This window comes from Ranitomeya imitator, chromosome 1, assembly GCF_032444005.1.
Source record: "Ranitomeya imitator isolate aRanImi1 chromosome 1, aRanImi1.pri, whole genome shotgun sequence".
NCBI lineage: Eukaryota > Metazoa > Chordata > Amphibia > Anura > Dendrobatidae > Ranitomeya > Ranitomeya imitator.
This window is the reverse complement of record NC_091282.1, coordinates 161,299,153-161,315,465: the sequence shown is the minus strand read 5'-3', so window position 1 is coordinate 161,315,465 and position 16,313 is coordinate 161,299,153. Positions and strand designations below refer to the sequence as shown.

Below are 16,313 nucleotides of genomic sequence, written 5' to 3'. Positions count from 1 at the left end.
TGTGGTAGGATGGGCATTGACCTATCTTTTTCCTCGGCCTTCCATCCTCAGACTAATGGCCAGACCGAACGAACCAATCAGACCTTGGAAACATATCTGAGATGTTTTGTTTCCGCTGACCAGGATGATTGGGTGTCATTTTTGCCGTTGGCTGAGTTCGCCCTTAATAATCGGGCCAGCTCGGCTACCTTGGTCTCTCCATTTTTCTGCAATTCTGGGTTCCATCCTCGTTTCTCTTCAGGACAGGTTGAGTCTTCGGACTGTCCTGGTGTGGATTATGTGGTGGACAGGTTGCAGCAGATCTGGACTCAGGTAGTGGACAATTTGACCTTGTCCCAGGAGAAGGCTCAGCTTTTCGCTAATCGCAGACGCCGTGTGGGACCCCGACTTCGTGTTGGGGATCTGGTTTGGTTATCTTCTCGTCATATACCTATGAAGGTTTCCTCTCCTAAATTTAAACCTCGTTTTATTGGTCCGTATAGGATTTCTGAGATTCTCAATCCGGTGTCTTTTCGTCTGACCCTCCCAGACTCCTTTTCCATACATAATGTATTCCATAGGTCGTTGTTGAGGAGATACGTGGCACCTATGGTTCCATCTGTGGAGCCTCCTGCCCCTGTTTTGGTGGAGGGGGAATTGGAGTATATTGTGGAGAAGATTTTGGATTCTCGTGTCTCTAGACGGAAACTCCAGTATCTGGTCAAATGGAAGGGTTATGCTCAGGAAGATAATTCCTGGGTTTTTGCCTCTGATGTCCATGCCCCAGATCTTGTTCGTGCCTTTCATGTGGCTCATCCTGGTCGGCCTGGGGGTTCTGGTGAGGGTTCGGTGACCCCTCCTCAAGGGGGGGGTACTGTTGTGAATTCTGTGGTCACAAGTGGTATTGCAGTCTCTGGGCGTCCTCCCTCAGGTGTTTTGGTGAGCTCGTTGGCTGCCTTGCTATTTAGCTCCACCTGAGTCTGTCTTCCTTGCTCCTTGTCAATGTTCCAGTGTTGGATCTGAGCTACTGCATCTTTCCTTGGGCCTGCTGCTCTGCTAGATAAGTGCTTCTAGTTTGTTTTCTGTTTTTTCTGTCCAGCTTGTTATTATCTTTTGCTGGAAGCTCTGAGAAGCAAAGGGGTGCACCGCCGTGCTGTTAGTTCGGCACGGTGGGTCTTTTTTGCCCCTTTGCGTGGTTTTCGTTTTAGGGTTTTTTGTAGACTGCATAGTTCTCTTTGCTATCCTCGCTCTGTCTAGAATATCGGGCCTCACTTTGCTGAATCTATTTCATTCCTACGTTTGTCTTTTCATCTTGCTAACAGTCATTATATGTGGGGGCTGCCTATTCCTTTGGGGTATTTCTCTGAGGTAAGTCAGGCTTGTATTTCTATCTTCAGGCTAGTCAGCTCCTCAGGCAGTGCCGAGTTGCATAGGTAGTGATAGGCGCAATCCACTGCTGCTTCCAGTTGTGTGAGGATAGATCAGGTACTGCAGTCTACAGAGATTCCACGTCTCAGAGCTCGTCCTATTGTTTTGGGTTTTTGCCAGATCTCTGTATGTGCGCTGATTACTGCACGCTGTGTTGCCTGATTGCCAGCCATAACATTGTACTGTAAACTCATGGGAAACTGCTGCGGATCTGCAGCAAAATCCGCAACGTGTGCACATACCCTAAAGCCTCTGCTTATGTTGTTACAGGGCAGCCTTTCTCAATACCCTATTAAAGGCATCTTTAAACAAAGAAATTGAAAGTATGGTAGTTTTCAAGTTTCTGGTGCCCCTTGTAAATGGTGCTGACCATACCACAGTTTTCAATGACTTCTGTGCAGGCAAATGGGAAACTGCAAATTATGCATAGTATAAAAGTGTACCTAAAAGTACTCACTTTTGATCTGTGATAAAATGTTACTCTAAGGCTACTTTCACACTAGCGTCGGTACGGGGCCGTCGCCATGCGTCGGCCCGACGTACCGACGCAAACTTAAAAAAAAAAAATGGGGGCAGCGGATGGAGTTTTACAACGCATCTGCTGCCCCATTGTAATGTCTGGCAGGGAGGAGGGGGCGGAGTTCCGGCCACGCATGCGCGGTCGGAAATGGCACACACGACGCGCAAAAAGTTACATGCAACTTTTTTTTGTGCCGACGGTCCGCCAAAATACGTCGCAATGCGTCGGCTAATACAAGTCTATGGAAAAAAAACGCATCCAGTGGGCAACTTTGCAGGATGCGTTTTTTTTCTCCAAAACGACGCATTGCGACGTACGTCACACAATTCTAGTGTGAAAGTAGCCTAAGGCTATGTTCACATGTTTTTGCTGCTTTTTTTTTTTTTGTGTGTGCAAATTCTAAGCTGTTTTACAGTACCACAGCAAAAGCGATGACATTTCAGGAATCTCATGCACACGCGACTTATTTTGAAAGCTGCTGTTTTTGCAAACTGCAGCATGTCAGTGCAGCCAATGAAAGCAATGGGTAAGTGAAAGAAACAGCAAAAAATTCAGGTATCAGGTTTTGGTACGTTTTTGGTGCAAAAACCTTAATGAAGTTGCATCATGATTGCTTTGGGTGCACTAAATTTTATCAGCATACACAAGAGGCAACAAAAACACAGCAAAACCTGCTTTTTGTAAGCAGCTTCTTTACTGCCAAGAGAGCAGGTTTTGCCTGCAGAAAACACAGCAGAAATGCAACGTGTGAACATAGCCTAAAGGTACGTGTCCATGATTAGGAGCTGCTGCAGTTTTGACTCTTCGTATTTATGCATTGTCAAAACTGCAGCGGCCAGATGTGACAGCACGGCGGATGGGATTTCTAGAAACCCCAGGTCCACTGTGCATGTGCGCCTGCGGATCGCCCTCAGAGACTGATATGTGGTGCGTCTTTCAGGACCGCAGCATGTTAATTTCTCTTGCGGACACGCTAGTCTCGGCAACAGAAACGTAATCAATAGAATGTATTGGATGCAGTAAATCCGCACGGTTCAGTGAACACAAGGGGACTTACCTGCGTTCAATAGACGGCTCTGCTAGTTCCGAATCGTGGGCTTATAGCCTTGGGGTGTACGCGGTGTGCACAGGGACGAAAGCAATGGTTTTCTGTTAGACTTGGCGCTATTGGGTTACAATCATCCTGATTGGTTTGGTAAGTACACAGGCACGATTCAATGTATATGCTTAATTTCTTACTAGCAGGGAATTCTGTAGCTGCCTCTGGGGAGTATAACAGGACATGCAGCCAGTAAGTCGTGCTGCCGGTAAGTCGTGCAGCCAGTAAGTCGTGCCGCCGGTGCGCTACATATTACAGTTCCTATAAAGGGGGAAGCTACTTTCTTGTAAGTGATAAACATCAGCTGAAAATCCACAGCCAGCATTTATTTATCTTCTCGTCAGGGATCTTGCGTCACTGCCTTTCAGCAATGCTGCTTTTGTTCCTGCCCTCCACCCCCCACCTCATCTGATGGATCTGGTCAGGAAATCCAGCTGGTCTTTACTCCAGTGTGCCTCTCTAAATATTAAGCAATGCTAAATGTCAGGCCCTTGATAGATTAACCCCAGCAATCTGTATGCATGTGTCTGCTGCCGCTGTGAATTAATGTTGCATAGCTATGTATGAGGGCTACCTTGTCAGCGTCTGCATTATGACATCTTGTGAACAAATAACAGGAGAGCCGGACCCCCTGAGGCCTCATTAATAAATTAAAGTATGCCTTCTGCAAGTGTCTGGCTAATTGTGTGATGACGTAGAGAGCTGCGATGCCAATAAAGCATTAAACTGGGCAGAATCCATGGGAAAAGTCATAAGTTGGCATTTTATTTGCTTGCCAATTTTTGTAGCAGTTTTATGAGCGTAGCCCAGGAATTTGTAGAAGTTACAAGCAGCAGTGTTTCCTCTCTTCCTACTTTTGGATCCACTTTGGCTTTGCAGTGACTGCATATCTCTCCACCTTCTGGGTAAAACTAATGACCAGTTTTTACTGTTTTTTTGTTTGGAAAATCTTCTTTTTTTGTACTGTCCAAGCAAAGTGGATGTGATTTCATGATCTCCTGCCTATTTTAAGCATGCTGGAGATCTGTTCACTTTCTCGTGTTTTACTCTAGGCTCCTATGGTGATCCCGAAAAACTGCATGTAAAAAATGCAATTGTGTAGAATCTGTTTTTCTGTACTAAAAAATGTATTCAAAACCCTTTTCCTGCTTTAGATTGTATGAGCTGTTGAGCCCAATGATTTCTTACCGGCTACAGCCAATCACTGGGAGCAGGGAAGTGTCTATTGCTGTGCCTAGTTTCAACATCCGCAAGGCTATGCAATAACATTTAAGAGGAAAGCTCCTTTAAGAGTGCCATTCATGGGCGAGAACTCTAGGCCTTAGGCTTTGTTACATCAGCTTGGGTTTTTTAATTTCACAGTGAAGTTTTTCTTTTGAAGATGTTATAAAATATACAGTATGCGAAGTTTCCCTACTGCAGAAATGAGCCACAAGTGGTGTAAACTGGTGAGGGCATAAATAAAGGTTTTGCAAGGCCATTGCACCACACCAGGATATTTCTTTGGAGGGGTTGGTGCTCATAGCGGCATTTTCAGGTAACTTGATGTGTACATATTCTGCCTTTAACTTCTGTTATGTGCTTCAGGCTTCGACAGCTGTGACCTAACTATTCCTTAGGCAGCTTATGCTTTTCAGCGGTCTTGATTTTGTATATAAAATTAAAGAAAAAGCCAAACAAGCACAAAAAAATGCTTTCTGCTCCAAAAGCAATGCGGTACTGTAGCATCTAAGATGCATAACATACACCAAGCATCCCATCTCACCAAGATCACGTACACCAAGCATCCCATCTCACCAAGATCACGTACACCAAGCATCCCATCTCACCAAGATCACGTACACCAAGCATCCCATCTCACCAAGATCACGTACACCAGGCATCCCGTCCCACCAAGATCACGTACACCAGGCATCCCGTCCCACCAAGATCACGTACACCAGGCATCCCGTCCCACCAAGATCACGTACACCAAGCATCCCGTCCCACCAAGATCACGTACACCAGGCATCCCGTCCCACCAAGATCACGTACACCAAGCATCCCGTCCTACCAAGATCACATACACCAAGCATCCCGTCCCACCAAGATCACGTACACCAGGCATCCCAGCAATATAGACTACACGTTTTTGTTTTTTTTTGAATGAAGGGGATTTCCAGCCCTTTGAATTCATGTGGAAGTTATAAAGTAGCTTTATGGTTGAAATACCATCTGGTGAATGTTCACCATGCCAGCCCAGCCATACACATTAGTCGATATTTGCTCTTAAAGTGGTTCAGACTGGTTATTTATGTGAATGGGAACCTTGTATGGTCCTTTTCCTTCTGGATGGCTATTTCCCCTCAAACCTCATGCAGAATTTTCTGGTACATAAGAACATGACCTGTTCATCAGTGTTTTGGTTCAAAGTTTCGTCTGTGGTCAAAACGTTTATTCATTGTCATGTTAATTGTGACAGCAAATAGCTAAACTTTTACTTTCTTCAATTAATTTTGGGTTGGTTCCACGTGCATCACCTGGATAAACTGGCAAGGATGTGCCGAATGGCATCCTGAGCTATTTAACGTTTGCTATAAACATTCTCAGGTGATTTGGGTATTTCTATATCCCCACTGCATTGATTGCTGCTCCGAACAGTGCAGCCTGTCCTTGGTACTCCGACCTCTGACCTGACTGTCATATGTAGCTCTCTGCTGAGGGCTTTCATTCTAGAAAAATGCTAAGTATTACATTCAGAAAAGTGAGATTTCCTTCAAATATTTTCTCATGTAAGTTTACCAAAGTAGCTTTTTCTGCCACAGCATGTCAGTACTGTCATCTTTTATGGCAGACTTGCTGCATTTTTTTTTTCTTCCATTGAGATAGGTGGAAAAAAACGCTTTGTCCATGCACAATCTGCTTCAAAATCAGATGCACAATTAGTGACATTGGTTCTGTGGTTTTCCAGTGATGTGCAGTTTCTCCTGCTGTGGTGAAAAGTGCGGCAATAACTTGACATAACCAAGGTAAAGGTATGGCTCCTCTTAGCACATGTAAAGGAGGATGTAACCCACTGTCATGCATGGCGATGTTGGTATGTGCGTGCATTTGGCATTTGTGGCCAATTATTCTGCTGCAAACTCATTTTTGTCAGGAATAATTCTCTGTAAAATCAGTATTTATTTATTTTTATGCGTTTTCACTTGAATTTTATGCTTCACTTTTTTTGGGGAAACACTCTGAAAGTATTGACATGCTGCAGTTTTTGCCCAAAAATGTTTTGTTCAAATCTGTAAGGTGAAACAAGCAGCATGAGATATCAGAAGTCTCATTCACTGGTACAGTAAAATGCAGCATAAACGCAGTGTGTGAACAAGCCCTTATTGTCCTGATGCAGTTGGGTTGATTGGTTCATGAAAAGCTCTTCACGGTCTAAAAGGCCTTTTTAGTTTTTGTTCTTTTCAGCACACATTTTTGGCTCATGCAAATCAGTCCAACCTCAGACTTCAATGCGCGGACTGGCTGCAGCTCTCCGAACCCGAGTGACCGCTTCGTACGTATCCAGGCTCGCTCTCTGGTCGCGAGACTTGCTGTCCAATCATACCGATTTTCACGGATGACCTGTTAAATGGGATTATCCAAACCAAATTAACTTTGTAGAGACAATATTTTCCTAGCTTCCCTGAACAGACTTGTTTGGCTGCTATGTTGATGATCCTATTTTATCAGAAGATCTGGTTTACTCACTGAATCTGCTGATTGGAACAACTGCTAGTTCCTGCAAGTTTGCTGGTGTGTGGTTTGCCAAGGAGCCTGATATCCGGTCAGAAGTATCAAGTTATGAATAGACATAAAGGTTTTGGCAGCCGTCAGAGTGCATTTGTTCTAGAAAGCAGGAATTGTTCAATGGTCTATGTTTATGTTCAATTAGAGAATGACAGCTTGTGACTGTGAGTACCAGGGTTACCTTGTTAGTTGCCAAGAAGGAATATAATCTGGTTGAAATTGCTTAATATGGTTTGGGACCCTCTGAATAGAGATTAAAAGCCCCCCACAGACATTAGATTGTTGGTTGAACTGATATCAACAGGTTCAGCCAATGGGATAAGGTGTATGGAGGCGCCCGACTGATAGGGAGATGTCGATAGCGTATATCTGATTTCTGACTACCAATAGCATTGTTTTCCCCAGAGATAAGCTGCCAGTCGATGTATGCATATTGGAGTGTCGGGATTCGTCAGTCTGTAGTCGCACTATGTAACTATATGTGGAGCCTAGAAAACCCCTTTTAATATAATCGATTTGTTCCCAAACAGTTTGCATATTCCCCCATTTCACTCTACCCCTCCACCAGACCTATCCATCAATGTCAATGGCTGCTCACTTTCCCCAGTCCCACATGCCCGGTGCCTCGGGGTGTTCCTGGACTCTGCCCTCTTTCAAGCCACATATCCAAGCACTTGCCTCCTCCTGCCGTCTCAAACTCAAAAAATATCTCCCAGATCCGCGCATTCCTTCACTGCGACACCACAAAAACACTAGTGCATGCCCTTATCTCCCGCCTTGACTACTGCAACCTCCTACTCTCTGGCCTCCTCTCTTGCACCACTCCAATCCATCCTACACTCTGCTGCCTGACTACCTGCCTCCCCGCTATTCCCCAGCCTCTCCCCTAAGCCAAGCCCTTCACTGGCTTCCTATCACCCAGAGACTCCAGTTCAAAACTCTTAGTGACATACAAAGCCATCCACAACCTGTCTCCTCTATACATCTGTGACATGGGCTCCCGGTACTTTCCTGCACGCAACCTCCGATCCTCACAAGACCTCCTGCTCTACTCCCCTCTTATCTCTTCTTCCCACAACCGCATACAAGACTTCTCCTGTGCTTCCCCCATACTCTGGAACTCTCTACCCCAACACATCACTCTCACCTACCATAGAAACCTTCAAAAAGAACCTGAAGACCCACCTCTTCCGACAAGCCTACAGTTATCCTGAACTTACTGAACTGCCACACAACCAGCTCTTCCCTCTCCTAGTGTATCCTCACCCATCCCCTGCAGACTGTGAGCCCTCACGGGCAGGGTCCTCCCTCCTTATGTACCTGTGTGCCTTGATTTTTGCTTATGTTTAATGTATTTGTCTATATTTGCCCCTTTTCACATGTAAAGCGCCATGGAATAAATGGTGCTATAAAAATGTATAATAATAATATTGCCGTCTGCACATATCAGTTACACAGGGCTGCACAGCGATTAGCCCCATTGCCAATGTTAATCCCATGTTTCATGGTAATAGATGGGACGGGATATTATGTATATATGTATATATGTGTTTTTTTTGCTTTTATCAGGCTACCAGACAAGTTGGTATGTGTTGCATCTTACCAACATATAGCCGTCCACACGCAGTACTCCTAAATCGCCGTATAGGCTAGAGTATCTGGAGTCTGTGCACACGTATTCTATTCAGCATGTACACATCGTTTTTGGTTTCCCATAGGTTTACATTGAACTGTAAACGCATGGGAAATTGCTGCGGATCCGCAGCAAAATCCGCATCGTGTGCACATACCTTTAAAGGTACCGTCACACTTAGCGACGCTGCAGCGATACCGACAACGACCCGGATCGCTGCAGCGTCGCTGTTTGGTCGCTGGAGAGCTGTCACACAGACCGCTCTCCAGCGACCAACGATGCCGGTAACCAGGGTAAACATCGGGTAAGGAGGAGAGCAGAGCACAGCGCCGGGGACAGACAGCGGTAGGTAAGTATGTGGTGTTTGTTTTTTTTTTACTTTTAGGATGGTAACCAGGGTAAACATCGGGTTACTAAGCGCGGCCCTGCGCTTAGTTACCCGATGTTTACCCTGGTTACCAGTGAAGACATCGCTGAATCGGTGTCACACACGCCGATTCAGCGATGTCTGCGGGGAGTCCAGCGACCAAATAAAGTTCTGGACTTTCTTCCCCGACCAGCGACAGCACAGCAGGGGCCTGATCGCTGCTGCCTGTCACACTGGACGATATCGCTAGCGAGGACGCTGCAACGTCACGGATCGCTAGCGATATCGTCTAGTGTGACGGTACCTTAAGCTTTGGTTACACTAAACGACTTACCAACGATCACGACCAGCAATACGACCTGGCCATGATCGTTGGTAAGTCGTTGTGTGGTCGCTGGGGAGCTGTCACACAGACAGCTCTCTCCAGCGACCAACGATCAGGGGAACGACTTCGGCATCGTTGAAACTGTCTTCAACGATGCCGAAGTCCCCGGTAACCAGGGTAAACATCGGGTTACTAAGTGCAGGGCCGCGCTTAGTAACCCAATATTTACCCTGGTTACCATTGTAAAAGTAAAAAAAAACACTACGTACTCACATTCTGATGTCACGTCCCCCGCCGGCATCCACAGGGTTAAAGCTGCTTTCGGCAAGAGCGCTGCTAATGCACGCGCTGCTGCCGAGAGCTTCCCTGCTCTGTCAGCGCCTGCAGTAACAGCGTGTGCTCTGCTTACGGCCAGCGCTGACAGTCAGTGCAGGGAAGCTCTCAGCAGCAGTGCGTGCATTAGCAGCGCTCCTGCCGAAAGCAGTTTTAACCCTGTGGACGCCGGGGGACGTGACAGACATCAGAATGTGAGTATGTACTGGTTTTTTTTTTAACTTTTACAATGGTAACCAGGGTAAATATCTGGTTACTAAGCGTGGCCCTGCGCTTAGTAACCCGATATTTACCCTGGTTACAAGTGAACACATCGCTGGATCAGCGTCACACATGCCAATCCAGCGATGACAGTGGGTGATCAGCGACCAAAAAAAGGTCCTGATCATTCCCCAACGATCTTCCAGCAGGGGCCTGATCGTTGGTCGCTGTCACACATAACAAGATCGTTAGCGGGATCGATGCTACGTCACCAAAAGCGTGACGTTGCAACGATATCGTTAGCGATATCGTTGTGTGACTCCAGCTTAAAGGCCCCGTCACACTTAGCGACGCTAAAGCGATCCCGACAACGATACGACCTGTCAGGGATCGTTGCTGCGTCGCTATGTGGTCGCTGGGTCGCTATGTGGTCGCTGGTGAGATGTCACACAGTGCGATCTCCCCAACGACGCAGCAGCGATGCGGCGACCTGTACAACGATGTCACATGGCAGCTATTTCATGACGATTAACAGACCTCAATGAGGGACTCCTGTCATGAGGTCGTTGGTAAGGTGTCAAACGCAGCGATGTGTGCTACCCAGCGGGACCTCAACGATCAAAAAAAAGGTCCAGGCCATTCCGACACGACCAGCGATCTCACAGCAGGGGCCTGGTCGATGCTACGTGTCACACATAGCGAGATCGCTACTGAGGTCGCTGTTGCGTCACAAAACTTGTGACTCAGCAGCGATCTCGCTAGCGATCTCGCTGTGTGTGACGGGGGGGGGGGGGGGGGGGGGGGGCTTTAGACTTTAGTAGGATCTGTGAAAGAATCTGATTAGCAAAGTTCCAAGTTGCAAATTGAGTTGCATGCTGAGCTCATTAGGGCTAGTCTGTATTGCTTGTTTGTCATCATGAGGTGTAAATGACGTTTTGCTCGCCCGCATATTAGACATTCTTCTATGCACTGATCATCCAGAAGGAGCACCCTTTCTAATCCGTGTGAAATTTGCACTGGGAACCATTTTATTGGACCTTCTTGTTTTAATAAATTGGCTATGAATTAGATTATCCAAGAGCACTTTTGGTTTTTAAATGTTTAGTTGGCTTTGTTCATTGCTATTGAGCCCATACCTGAGCTGATGTTTACTGTCTGTGCTGCCATCACCGCCCCTGTTGCTAGACCTTTGGCAGCAGATGTGTGGTCTCGTCTGGTCACCATGGTCGGCACTTCCAAGGTTTCAGTCCTTTTTCTTCATTTGAGACCCCCTATATGTGCACACTGCTTATTTCAGTTTAGAAATCTACATAAAATACACTGCATCTAAATTCTGTACATAATTCCTGCACTTATTCATAATGGTGGTTTTTAATATTTTAAATTTTTTTTTCAAAAGTGTACTAAAATTTACATCAATGCCAGACCAGCAGTGTAATGTGGATTTGGTGTCCCCATTGAAATGAATAGGTAAAATCCACAGCAGAATAAGGCATGTGATGTGCAACAAATCCGGTTTGTAACGAAACAATTTGATTGTGGAAATGTTTCTGAGAATATGATCTTTGAGCACATGCCCTTAAGGGAAAATGGTGGTACTGGTGTGGGGGGTGGAGTGTGCCATTTCAGCCTGGATCCCTGCTGATCCAATGATGGTCTATATGGTCCTCTGTGTTCTTCTTATGGGACAGTATATTTCAAATAAATGAAACTTCTCCACTTCTAATACATTTCATTTTTTGTTTTTCTAGAACTCTATGCCTGCACGACCATCCATTCAATTTCAGGGACTCCAAGGAGTAAGTATTCACAGCTTCTTGGCTGTATTTAGAGCTCTTGTGTGTGAAATGCTTTTGTGACGGCTTTATGGTAAATGGGTGTCCTGGCTCACTGTACAATGTGTAAGCATTTATTCCTCCTGACATCAGAAACTTTTACTTCACATTTTTCATTCTTCGTGTCAAGATTTTTTTTTTGCTCACATGGTTTCTGCCCTTTTTGGCCCTTTTTAGTTTGATCAAAGCCCCCCTGTCCAAGAACACAAGTCATACGTATACGTACACCCACAAGTCTGTTATGTCTGCCATGTTTATAGCAATTTAAAGGTACAGTATCTGCTTTTCACATGCAGTTTTGAGAATTGATCTCTAGTTGGATGCAGAGATGTAAAACACAAGTATTAGATTTTTGTAATAAAATTTAATGTGGCTATAAGGTATGTGAACATTCCCCTCTGCTTGGTTTTAGTCTTGTGTAAAAAAAAAAAAAAAAATGTTCTGCTCCTTGAAATATTTTTTTCTGCCTAGCTCCCTTTTCAATGGCCCTTCCTCTGGATTGTTGGGGGTCCCAATGGTCTGACCTTCACCAATCAGAGGGCTATGATCTTTCCTGTAGGTAGTAGCTTTCAACGTTGGTAATGTCCCTTTAGGGCTAAAATGGGGATCATTTGTGTTCTCCCCCACACTGAAGTCTGGAAAATCATACAGCATGTCTTGCCATGGTTGACCTGTCCTGCCTTAGACAACCTACTGATTTGGCATTGTGTAATGCTTAAAGGGAACCGGTCCAAACTGAAGCCATCATGTTAGAGTGCAGCAGGTATAATTATTAAACTGAGTAATTTAGCTATTTAAACCTTTGCTCTTTCTGGGATTTTCGGTCCAGTGGGTGGTCCCATCGCTGACCGCTTTCTTTATAGAGGTGTATGTAGAGCAATCACTGATGGGACCGCCCACTGAGCCAAAAATCCCAGAGAGCAGAGGAGTAAATGGTTAAAACACAAGTTATTTTTAATCTCTACACTCAGAACTGTATATATTAATCTGCCTGGCTCCCCCTGCTCTATTACAAGGTGCCTGCATATTAAACTGGTGACTGGTTCCCTTTTAAAAGGACTGTCCACATTTATAACAAATCTTAAATATATTTATGCAACTTACTCATATGTCCTTTTTATTGAAGTTCTGCGCAGCTTTCCTTACTACTGAAGCCCAGCTCCTTTCTCAGCAATTTATTTTTTTGTCCCATCCACATGTTGAAACAGAACTCCATGTTAGCACCTCCTATAACCTGCATATTTTCTCAATGGAGGAGGCTGAATGACATCACGTTTCTTTCTCATCGTAATAAAGAACTTTGCGGTTCTTGTATGTTAGACAGTTGCACATTTAACACACACATTCAGATTGGCTGTAAAGTGGCCGATCCATAATGCTGCAGGGATACTGAACACTTCAGTGACTGTAGGGGTCGCTGCAGGGGGACACCGAGCTCATTGCCATGGGCCTTGTAACAAGCCTGGTTTGTCCAAAGTAGATGTAAACGTCATGCCTGCATTCACACGGGAAGTTTATGTAAAAAAACAAAACTGGCCTAAGTTTGCAGCCAAACAAGCACATATGGTTCTTACAGTAACATGGAGTGCAGATTTGGGGCGCTCCACATATTGGCAGTACCCTCTTGTTCTCATTCCACACATTTCTATACTATATACATGAATCCTATGGATGACTATCTTCTTATGTTGTGCCATGTTGAATATGTCAGGGTGGGCTTAATGCCAACGGATGTACAAACATTTGGTTTGTCTTGTGCTGAAAAGTTTCTGTTTTAAGTTGATGGCGCTTGCATGTTCCGGAAAATTTCAGTTTTGGGTTTAACAAATTTGCAGACAAAATGCACACTGATTCCTTGCTGATTTTGTTGCAGGTTTGGCTGTGAATTTCTCCCTATTCCGATAATACTAAACATTGTGAATAAGCCTGCATTGAACTACCGCACAAGAATGAGCATGCTGCAGATTTAAAACCCCCGCCATACTTTAATTTTCCAGCTTTTCTTTTTTTTTTTTTTTTTTCCATAACTGTTAATTGTTTGGAAAAACAGTTTGACCTTGGCCCTAAACATTAGTTCATGCAAGATCTGTTAGCGTAAGGTTCCACGTTCCGGATTGCTGGCGCTTTGGATGGAGCAGAAAACCCACTCCACCCAAAAGTGCCACCCCCTTCTATACGCGCGGTGATTCCGGATGTGTTCATTGCACACATCTGGAATCTCGGCACCCCATTCATAGGGCCCTGTGATTTACCTTGTGGCAACGCAGCGTTGCCGCAAGGTAAACAGACATGCTGCGTTCTAAAAAGACACGCCACATGTCCGGAAACGCAGGGCCGTCGGTGCCTGTTCACACGCATAGTGGAGACGGTATTTCTTAAAATCCCCTCCACTATGCTGTAATTTCTGCATGCTGCAGATTGAACGCTGCGGTTGTATGCAGCATTCAATCCGCAGCTAGTCTGGATGTAATCCAGACAGTGGACACAAATCCTTAGACCTTTTGCACATCCTGTACATTCCTGTTCAGTGCATGAGATAAGATGGTGCCTAACATATTACACACACTGCATGTGTCCATGGGGTTTTATTGCAAAATGGAAGCAAACTGTCCTTTCTGCCTCTGCCTGGTGGAGTCGACAGTGTGAGTTTGCGATTCCATCCAGAAGAGTCCAGCAACTGTTTCCAATCAAAAATTAAAATGGCCTGCGTGCCTCCAGAAAAGGTGACACTTTTTCCCATGAGTTGCGCCTGGTTTTGCAGCACTTAGGCCGGTTTCACATTTGCAGTTGTCCACAGTATTTCTGACGCATACATCCACATGTCATGTTTTCATATCTTTTACATTGTGGATGCAGGTACATGTGTTTGCATGTGTTCGCCTGCGTTTGCTTACGCATGCGTCGTTGTGCGGTGGTCTGGTGAACGCAACATGTTGCATTTTTGAAAGCGTAAAATTTTTTTCAAATATGCGCAGGCGGATGAGTGATAAAAAAATCGCATTACTGTCTATGGGAACGCTTGCGTACTTCAGACTGCACATGTCCAGGAACCGATTGAGACAGGCCCTCCTGGAAATATCGAACGCATGTGCATAAAAAACGCAGGCAAAACATGCACACGCATTGTTTATTTTTGCCGTCATTCGTAAGATGATGTGGATAAACGCTGCGTTGGCATGCGGTTGTGGATGATACGCTGCACACAGATGCAAATGTGAAGCTAGCCTTAGGCTACTTTCACACTTGCATCATTTGGCCTCCGTCGCAGTGCGTCGTTTTGGGGAAAAAACGCATCCTGCAAATGGGCCCGCAGGATGCGTTTTTGCCCATAGACTTGTGTTGCCGACAGATCGCGACGTATGGCCGTACATCGCATCCGTCGTGCACTGGATGCGTCGTGTCTTGGCGGACTGTCGTATCGAAAAAACGTTCATAGGAATGTTTTTTTTGTACGTCGGATCCAGGATTTCCTACCGCGCATGCGTGGCCAGAACTCCGCCCCCTCCTCCCTGGGACTTTACAAAGGGCAGCGGATGTGTTGAAAAACTGCATCCGCTGCCCACGTTGTGCCGAATTTTCACCGCGTCTGACGGTACGTCGCGCCGTCACTTTCCGACGGCCCCGTAACGACGGAAGTGTGAAAGAAGCCTAAGAGAGGGCTTCTCTGCATTAGCAGACACAGCCTCCTGTGATCTCTATAGATTGGACATTGGTCAGTGATATCATGGAATTGCAGTGTAGATGTAGTCTGTAGCCACAAGATGTGCCATTAATCGCCAAAAATCTCCAAGCACAACAGGGACAAGAATCATTGCTGGAATGAAAAGTGGCTCTGAAAGTCCATGTAGCATTAGCAGAGGAAAGCTAGGCAGTAGTCTAAAGCTGGAAACATCGGGCACTTGTGCCAACACCTATCGCCAGGCCACTATTGCTTTAGTCTGGATGAAATCTGTGACAGCTGGTGGCATTGAGGGTGAAATGTGCAGCGTTTGCTGTAGTGCCACATCATATTTCCAGACATGGAACAGTGCGTTGGCCACACAACCCCAGCATGTCCTTTATAATGGGGTGTTATGCCTGAATAGCCATGCTTTGCAAGTTTCTAATTAAAAAAGAAAAAAAACAAACACTATTTGCTTTCTGTGACGCACTCCTTTTCTTGGAAAGGCTTGGTGTGGTTGCCAGACTGATAACTGTTAGTGCATTTTTCATGATTGCCTTGGAAGGCAGCCACAGCAGGTCCTGCCTATCAATACTGTGAAATGTGGCTTTATTTCCTGTAAAACATTGTGACTTTGCTTTCTAGATTTTCTTTTTTTTTTTCCATTTAAGCTTTCCAGACTAAGCACCTCCACTCCCCCTTCCTTTTTCCTTGCAGAAGGGTTGAGGCTTGTGGAGATTATCTGGGAATGTCGCTGCAGCCAGATTCCCAGTGGGGGGCAAATCAGTTGGTCTTGTTAAAAACCTTCCAAAGTAATTGGAGCAAATAATTAGAGCTATTTAAATACAAATGCATACATGTCACTATCTTCCTAACTCGTTGCTTGATGCCTCATGCTAAATACAGTTTTCCACTCTATTCCTGTGTTAATCTTTTTTACATATGGAGTTAAAAGAATAAGGGCAGTTGATAAACTAATCATGCACAGATGCTCCGCGCACCCATGATGGGCGCAGACGTTCACCGTGTGCCTTGATTCTCTGCTCTTCCTTGGCTCCTGCCAGGACACAGCTGTCAGTACAAGCGGCAGAGAGGTGGGAAGGGCACTGAACTGCCCCGCTGTCATGTACAGAATACCTGGGCTTGGTTTAGACAGTCATTTTA

At 45.4% G+C, this 16,313-nt stretch overlaps 1 protein-coding gene across 1 annotated transcript in view; it reads left to right on the top strand.

Annotated features, from left to right (window-relative positions):
• ELL2 (elongation factor for RNA polymerase II 2) overlaps positions 1-16,313 on the top strand; it is a 62,084-nt gene that overhangs the window by 19,475 nt on the left and 26,296 nt on the right. Inside the window, exon 2 of the mRNA XM_069751995.1 lies at positions 11,405-11,452. Within this exon, the coding sequence (XP_069608096.1) occupies positions 11,405-11,452 (48 nt within the window). The remainder of the gene's footprint in view (positions 1-11,404; positions 11,453-16,313) is intronic.